The sequence below is a fragment of the Leptodactylus fuscus genome, chromosome 6, assembly GCF_031893055.1.
Source record: "Leptodactylus fuscus isolate aLepFus1 chromosome 6, aLepFus1.hap2, whole genome shotgun sequence".
NCBI classification, from domain to species: Eukaryota; Metazoa; Chordata; class Amphibia; order Anura; family Leptodactylidae; genus Leptodactylus; species Leptodactylus fuscus.
In genome coordinates this window covers 164,247,025-164,258,304 of record NC_134270.1, presented here as the reverse complement: position 1 = coordinate 164,258,304, position 11,280 = coordinate 164,247,025, and the positions used below count along the sequence as shown (strand labels likewise).

General features: G+C 49.9%; 1 protein-coding gene across 1 annotated transcript; it reads right to left on the bottom strand.

The window, feature by feature from the left end:
- Positions 1–2,484: 2,484 nt before the first annotated feature.
- HAUS5 (HAUS augmin like complex subunit 5) lies at positions 2,485–10,509 on the bottom strand. The gene is given in 19 exon segments (XM_075278855.1): positions 2,485–2,618; positions 3,427–3,559; positions 3,946–4,084; positions 4,162–4,276; positions 4,522–4,667; positions 4,783–4,863; positions 4,992–5,154; positions 6,022–6,232; positions 6,550–6,742; positions 6,860–6,920; positions 7,680–7,759; positions 7,843–7,915; positions 8,001–8,148; positions 8,241–8,373; positions 8,461–8,485; positions 8,920–8,952; positions 9,611–9,673; positions 9,753–9,855; positions 10,497–10,509. Coding segments are annotated over 18 exon segments (2,022 nt in total). The 5' UTR covers positions 9,851–9,855; positions 10,497–10,509; the 3' UTR covers positions 2,485–2,491.
- Between the last annotated feature and the right edge of the window lie 771 nt (positions 10,510–11,280).

The following is an 11,280-nucleotide window of genomic DNA, read 5'->3' as shown; positions in this document are numbered from 1 at the left end:
TATCTAAGCCCATCATGTACTGTCCAATTACAACCTGGACTCTTCTCATTTCCTTACAGCCGGTTCTGGTCCAATCCAACTCTGGCAGTTCCTCCTGGAATTACTCCAAGATTCCTCCTGTCAGAAACTTATCAGCTGGACGGGCAATGGCTGGGAGTTTAAGCTTTCCGACCCCAATGAGGTAGGTCCATCTTCCTCTGCTCGGGTCTACGTCTCACCCTGTGGGTCAGTGCTTGACCTCTTCCTTTACGTTGGTCTTCTAGGTGGCTCGTCGCTGGGGAAGACGGAAGAACAAGCCCAGGATGAACTACGAGAAGCTGAGCCGCGGCCTACGCTACTACTATCACAAGAACATCATCCACAAGACCGGCGGCCAGCGCTACGTCTACAAGTTTGTGTGCGACCTCCAAGACCTTCTGAACCGACCCTCACAAGGACTTCAGCAGGAGGCAAAGAATCAAAGTCAGAGGCAGAAGAACCTCTGAGGAGCCAAGATGGCTCCACACCAGAGACTGAAGACTCCAGGAGGGTCTTGGACTGATCTTGAGAACCACAGCCAAGAAGCCCCGTCCTAGTCCAAGCACTGAATACTGTAGACACTGGCCACAAATCAGGTGATGGGGGAAGTGGCCAAATGTAGGGTAGTGGTTAAAGGGGTCATCTGGGACTATGCTATTGACCTTTACCTCCTCTTCTCAGGGCAGTGCCATCACATCTATTGGTCACATGTCTATGCTGCAGCTCAGTCCCACTCAAATAAACGGGAGCTGAGCTGCAGTACAAAGCATGACCACTATACAGTGTGTGGCGCTATGCTTAGTACGTAATGAACAGGTCACAGCAATCAATATCACAGTCCACGCTATATTTTATAGAGCGGGGGTGAGGGTATAATGTAAAAATTCGCCCCTCCCCACTATCTGCATCGTAAAGCGCCGCTTTCCCATCACCCCTTACCTTGTATAGCTCATGCTCAGGTACATTCCTCTTTATATGACCCTGTAAATATTAAGATATTGTTATATATTTTGTATTTTCTTATAAATAAATTTGTGTTTTTTTTGTACTTTTCTTAAGAACGGTGTGATCTGATTATTGAGCCGCTCCGGTCACTAGTCTGCGCCTAGGGGAAGGAAAGGCCGTCTAGAAAACGGACACTAATAGACAGAGTTGCCTATCAGGACTCCCATGACAGTCCTATTAGTGGTCACCACCCAACTTTCCCTGAAATCCTCTGCTGCAGAATGTGAGACATTGCTCTTGACTGCCCCCAGTGGCCATGTGTGGGAGTGCAGCAGTTATTTCATCACTCGGCTGCAGCTGACCGCTTCCTGTGTGGAGCCGTTTTTAGAACGCAGAGAGCGATCGTCACCCCACATATCGCCCCATAACACCTACTATGTATAACTAGGTGCTAAACATCAGTCAGGGCGGACGACACCTGTATATGCAGGTATAACTAAAAGGGGCGGCGTTACGATAACCAAAAATGACTGACCGTGGTCACATGGAGCGTTGAGTTTCCTTTATTTCTAAGCCGTTTTCAGCAATGCAAATACAACAAATTCTTTAAAACTGCAACTGACAGACAAGACATATAAATAATGATTTACAGCGCCCCCTAGCAGCAATATACCATAAGACAATAGCAATATTCATTCTGAAAGATTTAGTTGCAGGGACCCTGGACTGGAAAACCGGTGCAGGCAATCTGTGGTGTAAGTGACATGTATTTGGGTCAGGGTGGAGGTCACCATGTAGCGGTAATAGCGGGGGTGGAAGTTTCCACTAAACAGTCATGGTTCTCTAGCGAGCGTGACTAATACCGAGAAACAGGTGAGGCTTCGTATTGAGTGTGAGGACGGCAGGGGGACGACTTCTAGGACGTCCTTGTTTAAAGGGCCAAGCACTGCTTTTGTACAACTACCTCTGCTTGCCATCGGTGAATGGACATTGCTATACACTTGTCGGGTTTGCTCCAATGTATCAGTAATATCTGCCTGCACTGATACAGTGTAACAAAGCCTCAGCGGTGATGGTCTATAGACCTAAGCAAAATGGTTCCCATTTACCGACACCAGAGATTGTGGGAGGGATTAAAATTAAATCATGTAAACTATGGGGTTTAATTACCTTTATAATAGATCCTTCTGACTCTGCCCCCTCCCCAATGAAAGGGGTAACGTAAGACTAAAAACACAATGACTTTCTTTGAAACACAGCCCATGGACTGTGTCTGCTATTGCAAGTGAATACCATTGAGTTGCAATACCAGACACAACCTGTGGACAGGTGTGGCGCTATTCTCGTAAGAAGGCGACGGATAAAACACTAACAAAAAACATTTTATATACAGACGTTGCAATTGGAGATATTTCTGGCCACTAGGTGGCGACGGACCAGGACGCAGGTGGCCTGATCCTTAGAGATCATCATCATGGCTACAAGTGAGATTGAATAGATTCCTATGTCCACTTAAAAAAAACCCCATTCAGCTCTTGCCACCCGACGCCCTCTGCAGCGCAGTCACCGCGACCGTCCAGCGATCTCGCCATTGGCGCAGGGTCTGGCCTCCTCGTTCCTCCCATGGTAGACAAAGCTGGGCTGGTTGCTCCCACCTACAACATGGAGAAGGGACAGTCAGTGGGAGAAGATACCGCACCGCTAAGACATGGCAGCATATGGCGACCCATGAATTGTAAGTGCAAGATCCAATATGGCAAACAGCTCTTAAAGGGATTCTATCATTACAATCCTTTTTTTTCAGGCCTAACACGTAGGAATGGCCTTAAGAAAGGCTATTCTTCCTCTACCTTTAGATGTCTTCTCCGCGGAGCCGCAAATGAGTCTCCATACAGCAGTGGGGGCGTCCTCTGCACTGCCTGCAGACTCTCCAGCGACGTCCTCTAACTTCTTGTGCCCGCCTCTTCTCCATGTCTTCAACAGGAAGCACCAACTGTGCATGTCCGGCGGCCATTTTCCTGTGGCCAGACAATCGCTTGAGAGGCCACGGGAAAATGGCCGACGTACATGCGCAGTTGGCTCTTACTGTTGAAGAGATGGTCACGAGAAGATGGAGGGTGTCGCTGGAGAGTCTGCAGGCAGCACAGGGGACGCCCCCAGTGCTGTCTGGAGACTCATTTGCCTATGGTGAAAACCGGGCATATCACCGGAACGGCGGTGCGGAGAAGACATCTAAAGGTAAGAGACTAATAGCTTTTCTTAAGGCTATTCCGACATGGTAATCCTAATGATAGAATCCCTTTAAGGGGTTAAGCCCTAAACTGCTGCAGACTCTCCATTTAGAAGTCTGGGTGCAAACCCCCTACAAAAGCAGTGATGGCGGTCATATTGGTTGTCATCCAGTTTAGAGCTGCAGTAAAGTTTAAGATCCCAATCCCTTTAAGAGCGGTCCCGAGCGCTCACCAGTCTGTCACGGTCGCCTGCACCTCCTTCCCGTACTCCTGGCTTTTCTGGCATTGCTCGATGAGGCGCTGCAGCTTAGGGACCAGCTCCTCCGTCTGCTCCTTGTAGTGACTGGACAGGCGCTGCAACAGGGCTGGAGAGAAGAGAGGGGTTAGACCAAGGCCAGTCGGAGAGGCGGGGTTGTTACAGTGTGTCAGTCCACACATGAGAGTCTCCTGCAGGCCCTATACCCCTTCAGTGGAGGAATTATAGCGACATTGTACTGTGTGGGGACACTATAGAGTAATGTATACTGTGTAGGCAGCCATTTTCTTGTGGCCCAGGCATGCGCGGTTGGCTCTGCCTAAGGCAGGGGGCATTATACTGGGTTGGGGGCATCAGGTCGGCCTCATCGTTCTGTTACACAGAGCTGTTCAGCTCAGGCCCCTCATCAAGGGACCTTTAGTAGAAGTAGTTGGGCCACTACACACTGTAACAAACCCTCAGCCGTGACAACGTATAGTCAATATCTCCGCTCACCGTCGATGTCGGGGTTCTGGCTCTCGTGGAGCTGTTCCATGATCCTGGCAATGGCCCGAGTGCGGCTACGTAACTGGGAATTTAGGAAAAGCAGCTGCTTCTTCATCTCTGCGACGTGCGGGAGAAGGGTCTCCGGGGCCTGGGAGGAAGAAGATGGTGACATCATCCATATAGCTTCTAGCTACACATGACCACCAGGGGGCGCACTGCTCTCACCTTATAGAGGGACAGGCCGACACTAGCGTAGATCTTCTTGTAGACGGGGTAGTAAGGGAAATGCGGGTTCGACAGGCGATTTATGGAAAGTTCCTGCGCCGGGATCAGGCGATTGCTGCACAAGATGCAAAATAGTGAGGGACGTGACCGTGTACTGTAGTCACATCCAGAGCAGCATTCAAAAATGGTCTGATAATTCACAGCAAAGCCAGCAGCAGCGATTTCAAGGCCCTGTGTCTGTATAATAGTGTATTGATCTGTGCCGTAGCATCCAGCTGAACTATGAATGCAGCTCTGGAGGTGACTGGAGTACAAGACACCATGCAATCATTAGTAATGGGATATTTCAGAGCCGCTCACCCGCCCGTGGACACTTTCTGCAGCGCCGGGAGGTAGACGTTGCAGAAATGTCTGACGTCCTTCATGATGGCATCTTGTAGCCGCTGCGATTCTTGGACAATCTCTTGGGGCATCGGACTCAGCTTCTCCAGGACGTATTTCTGCATCTTGTGATAGGAGATACAGATCAGCATAAGTAAAGACGCCCATCCCCCTAGCACTGGTGTGCCCAGTCCTCAGGGAAACGTCGTGGGAGTGAAATTTGGAGTCACATGACCTCACCTCTGAAGCGCTGTAACGTATCCGGCTCTCGGAGACGGCGTTGTTATTTATAAGGATTTGGATCTGATGCTGCTTCTTGTTCTGTAATAAATTCCCAGAGGGGTTTCATTAAAATGGAGGCCCCCGTCCTACCCCTGACCCAGTGTCCCCACCCCCGACCCAGTGTCCCCACCCCTGACCCAGTGTCCCCACCCCCGAGGAGCCCTCACCAGGATGGAGCATGTATCCTCGATGTCTTTCTGCTCATTCTCGAGAAAGTTTACGTCTTCCTTCAAGTCCTCAGCCTCCTGCTCGAGATCACGGCATTCCTGCAGCAGCGCGTCCCGTTGGCCCCGGAGCATCACTAAGCGAAGCTCAGCATCAAAGGCAGCCCTGCGACATGTACGGGGAGACATCACGTATAGCCGAGGCAGGGGATGGGACACATTTTTTCTCAATCACACGTACGAATAGTCTTCAAGGCTATTCTTCTCCTACCTTTAGATGTCTTCTCGGTAGAAATCCTGGTTTTCGTCTGTATGCAAATGAATTCTCTCGCAGCACTGGGGGCGTCCCCAATGCTGCAAGAGAAATCTCCAGCGATACCTTCATCTTCTTTTGGAACGCCTCTCCCTGTATCTTCTTCTGTCCTGGGTTTCAATCTTCTAGGCCTCGGGCCGAGCAAACTGCGCATGCCTGCGGCCACAAGAAAAATGGCCGCTTACATAATAAACTGGTAAATCGTGTAAGTGGCCATTTTCTTGTGGCCCAAGGCCCGATGGCAGAGCCAACTGCGCATGCGCAGAAGTTTGACGCCAGTGCTGAAAGACGACGCGCAGAGAGGCCGTTCCTGAAGATGGAGGCGGCGCTGGAGATTTCTCTCGCAGCATTGGGGACGCCCCCAGTGCTGCGAGAGAACTCATTTGCATACAGACAAAAAACAGGATTTCTATTGAACGGTGACGTGGAGAAGACATCTAAAAGGTAGTTGAACAATAGCCTTTAAAGAGGACCTTTCATGGTTTGGGGCATAGGCAGGACTAAGACCGCCAGGGATCTTTGTATTAACCCCCAACAACATCTCAGACCACCCGGGATCATTACATTAACAACCTTCAACACCCCCACCTACCAGAAATACTGGAGTTAACCCTAAAACCATCCTGGACCACTAAGTATTAGAGGGAGCAGTACTCAGGTCCCAGTGGTGTGCCCTGTACATTACTACATCACAGTACATATAACTATAGCGCCCCCTACCTCTTGAGGGCAGAGGACTCGCTGCCATCTGCCAGTGACTGGTGAATCGCTTTTATCCTTTTCGCCAGATGTGCCGAGGCGTCCTTAGACTGACTGTCAAGACTGTGAATCTTAGACATCACCGCGACGGACTGAGACCAACCATCCTGCAGAAGAGCGACCCGCAGTATTATACAAGTGATGACATCTATAGAAATTATGTGAACCCCCCCCCCCTTAGAGATAACACATCACAGGCTCACCTTGAAGAGACTGCTGATGGTTGGAAGCTCGAACTCATCACTATTGAGATCCGGACGGTCGAAGCACGTCCTGAAATACCTGCAAATAAGAGCATGGACACATCGTATTCGTGTGGAGCCACCCGTATAGCCCCAGCTTTACCAAAGCCCTGAATGACATTGGCTAGTGGCCCCCTGCATGTGGAATGATGCATAAAACAGCTGAAGGTTTGTTACCATTACGCTATACAGCCTAGACTGATCCACTGCTACAAACCCTCAGCTGTTCATGTGATACGTGGTTAAGGTGATCACCGGCCATGTTTGCGCTCCTCCCTGTTGTCATCCGTTCCATCCGCTCTAGCGTCGTAGTTGATCGTTACATCGGGCTTGTCTATGGTCAGCAAGGATTGCTGCTGCTGCAGTTCTTGGGTGCTCTCTATGGTGATATGTTGTAAAGATGAGAAGATGTGGAACGGGGGGTGCGCCCACCACAGCTTCTGGAAGAACAAGGGAGAGGACACCGTTTTTGTAGGCCGGATTCTCAGCCCATAGAGCGCCAGATTAAAGGACACAAGGAACCAGAAAGCCCCAAGACGCCATCATGGCTGCCTCACCTCCGACATACTAATCCACTGCTGGTGAGATATGGCGAGATAATTCGGCGAGTTGATAGACCTGAGCAGAGAGAGGGGGCAGGTTAGAACCAAAAAGCACGAGAGGGGATCTTTATAGACATGGACTAGCAGACAGGAGGGGATCTCCATGGAGTGATCAGTTTTAGAGGGATCCCCATCATTGGATACCCTTTTTTCCTCCCTTAAGAAAGGCTATTCTTCTCCTACCTTTAGATGTCTTCTCCGCACCGCTGTTCGGTAGGTCCGGGTTTATCGGTACGCAAAGGAGTTCTCTCGCAGCACTGGGGGCGTCCTCAATGCTGCGAGAGAAATCTCTAGGGTCGCCTCCATCTTCTGGAACGCCCTCTCCCTGTGTCTTCTTCCGTCCTGGGTTACAATCTTCTAGGCCTCAGGCAGAGCCGACGGCACATGTCCGGGCCAGAAGAAAATGGCCGCTTATACTAGCTTACTCTGTAAGCGGCCATTTTCTTGTGGCCGTGGGCATGCACAGTCGGCTCTGCCCGAGGCCAAGAAGATTGAAACCCAGGACGGAAGAAGACACAGGGAGAGGGCGTTCCAGAAAATGGAGGCGGCGCTGGAGAGTTCTCTCGCAGCATTGGGCACGCCCCCAGTGCTGTTTAAGTGCTGAAGACCGCCTCCAGTGCTGCGAGAGAACTCATTTGCATACCGAATAAAACCCAGATTTCTACGGAACAGCGGTGTAGAGAAGACATCTAAAAGGTAGGAGAAGAATAGCCTTTCTTATGGCTATTCCTATGTGTGATCGAGAAAAACAAAGACGACATTTGGATATACTTACTGAGTGATGCCACACACCGCATCTTCATATAGAGTCCGCAAAAACGTGTAACGTAGATCATACGCCTGCCGCGTGTCTCTCTAATACAGAGGGAGAAAGGGAAGGGGGAATGAAGGACACAACCAATATCAATGGGGTAACCTCTGCACCGAGTGACACGCACCAGAACCACAGGCTCCGGGATTTTGGCTGGCGTTGGTTCCAGGTCAGGGAAAACGATCTGACACTGCGACGCTCTGCAGGATCAAAGCACAACATGTACAGGGTTTCTTATAGGAGAATGACATAGCAGTGGCGGTGGAGCGCTATAGACATAAGTACCTGGTGATATCCCGCAACTTATCGCAACGGTGCTTTAGCCGAAGGCTGGTGTCCTGCAGAGAGTCCCATTCTTGCGCTCGCTTCCTCTGGAAGGCTCGCAGCATTAAAGCTCGGAGGCGATAATCATGAGACTTCTGGTTGTTCAGATCTGCCAAGAAAGAAAAGGCCTGTAAGAGCCCGGGAGGGATTGAGGAGGAAGAAGTGCAGGGCCCGGGGTGTGAATACTTCTGCATCGCTCACCCCGGCTGCTGATCTCCTTCTCAGCGCACTGGATTTGCTCGTGGATTTGCTGCAGTTCGGAGCGCACCTCTTGGATCTCCTGGCACAGATGTTTCCGGCGATGGTACTCCTCCACCTCTATGGAGCGCAGCGCCTGGAAAAGCAAAATGGAGACCCCCCCACCTTCATCACCAGCTGGCAAATACACCCCCCCCCCCCCAGCCATGTATTACACACTCACCTCGCAGTGCTGCAGTTGCCGATACCTGGGCTACGAGTTAAGGCGAAAATATAGCGCCAGAAATAAGACATGGCGAACTCGTTACGTCTGCGCAACAAACTGCAACTAGAATGTTAGCTCTGCTACATCAAACACATTAAATACTCTCCTGACTATGCCCTGCTCAGCCTGATCCTCCTGGTTCATGACGGAGAAAGTCTACAACAGGGGTAGGGAACGTTGGCTCTCCAGATGTTGAAAAACTACAACTCCCAGCATGCATACTGGCTCTGCTGTTCTGGGAACTCCCATGGAAGTGAATGGAGCATGCTGGGAGTTGTAGTTTCACAGCAGCTGGAGAGCCGAAGGTTCCCTACCCTTGGTCTACAAGATATTGTGTAGGAAGGTGTCATTCAGGGTTTATGGAAAGCTGGATGACAAGAGAAGAGAGGAGGAAGCAGATGATTTGGGTAAGGATACCAGAGCAGGTTCCCTTCAATGTTCTTCACAGTCCTGTAACAGAAGCAAATGAGGGATTTAGAGGGTGCGAGAGGTTCTCCATTGCCCAAGAACCCCCCCCCCCCCCCCCCCAACTATGAACTGGTCATAGGGTCACCATGTTGCCATTCATTGTATTGGGGCCTGATCATCCCCTCGTAAGACAAGTAACATGAGACTGGCCACTTAAAGGAGTTTTCTGGAGCTTGCCGTCAATATGTGGTCAGCGCAAGTGACACCCGGGACCCTCACCAAGAGGCTGTGGGGCTTATGAGATCACATAGAAAAGCAATAGCTCATAGATTGTAAGCTCTTGCGAGCAGGGCCCTCAGTCCCATTGTGTGAAATGACGTTCTTTGTTTTGTATCTGTCTGTATTTGAACCCTACAAATTGTACAGCGCTGCGGAATATGTTGGCGCTATATAAATAAAATGTATTATTATTATTAATAGCTCAGTCCCATTCAAGTGAATAACACTGAGTTGCAATACCAAGCACAGCCACTATACAACCTATGGCGCTGTTCTTAGTCAGTGAAGCAGCCCTTGTCCCTATGCTGTGGCCTGACTAGTGGGTGTCCAAAGCGTTAGAGACCACCAACTACGTAGTGATGACCCCCCCCTCAGATCACCAATATACCAGTCACACCCGCTACTCTGCTGCTGAACTCACCTCTGGCTGCGCACGTGACGTATGATGTATTTCCAGATGTCAGCGCATTGTCCTATGAAGAGTCTGCAAGACAGAAAACCAAGTCAGGTGTATGGACGGATTTTAAGGGTCACCCCCCCAAGATACAGCCATCACCTCTCACCTCTGCAGCATCTCCTCGCTGGGCGCTTTCTGCTGCGGGAGTCCCATCTCCTCCACCACCCATCGCCGCAGCTCCTGGGCCAGACTTTTGCGATCCATCCCTGGAAGACAAGAGCCGACGTCCATAGGTGAAGGACGGGTCGCAGTATGGAAATAGCAAACACAGATCCTGAAACCGGCAAGGATATAGCGCCCTCTGTTGGCTGTATGGAGGAACTGCAACCTAGCGTACCAAGTGATCATTGATACAAAAATATAGATAGCTAGATAGAGATACAGTATATCTATCAGGAGTCCTGGCCGGCTCAATATCACCAAAGGGAGACCTGAGGCGGCTCTAGGACCCTGTTGATCCCTCAAATCATCCCGTTCACTGTATACCTTCATATAACCACTGCCCAGAGAGGTACACTACCCAAAAGTAGCCACAGAGAACCAGTTTAGATGGCGCCCTCTTGTGGCCAGTCCCAGAGTCTCATCAGATCTCACCTGTAATCCTATTACAATGTGGACTACAATCCCCAGCATAACATGAACATGACAAGATTATTAAATGCAACAACCCAGTAGAACTACAAGTCCCATCATGCCCCACTAACCAGTGTCTGTAGAACCACAAAGCCCAGCAAGTATCTGCCAGGTAGGACTACAAACCCCAGCGTGCAACAAGTCCCACTTATAGAATAAGAGCGCACATCGCCCAGCACCGAGCCGACAGCTCGCCAGTCGTGATTCACCTCAGCAGAACTTTCAGTCTTCCCGCCTCTGACTTCTCCTGTCGCGACATTAGGGTGTCAGAGCCGGATATTTCTACGTCACGGCGCTGCAGTTTTTACAATCCGCCAGCAGAGGGAGCCCGCACGTCACACGTTGTCTGCCAAGGATAAGCAAAAGCCGTGCGCGCCATCTTGTGGTCAGGGGCGAGAACTGCACACAATATACATTCGATTATTAATATTTTACATTTTTCCCCCCAATTTTATTGCAAATTAGACAGATTGGTATCTCTTTGCCTATGAACCTTTGCTTATTGTGGTTATAATGTGCATTGACTATGATTATATAGGACACTGCGTTGAATATAGTCACATCTCCGCTGGACTATTCACTAAGACCGGTGTCTTACCTTAGTAATTCTACCCCTATGGCCATAGCTAGAGAATTAGACTACTCAGGTGTGACAAATTCTGGTCACAAAAGTATCCGCCCCCCATACACAAAGAGGGGTAACAATCTCAGCGCAATGGCGATTTATTTCTGTTACGTAACTTTGTGTCCCTACACTGTAATAATGCCCATACATATCCCCACACACTGTAATGGCCCCTTAGCATGACATAATGTCCCCTCAATGGCTCCCGCACAGTATAATATTCCATTAATGTGCCTCAGAAGAATAACGCCCTGTAGCCCGGCACACTATAATAACCTGTTATTGTGCCGCAGAAATATAACACACCCTAGGTGGCTCTCCCACAGTATAATGTACCATTAATGTACTTCACAACTATAATATGCCCTTAGTATTC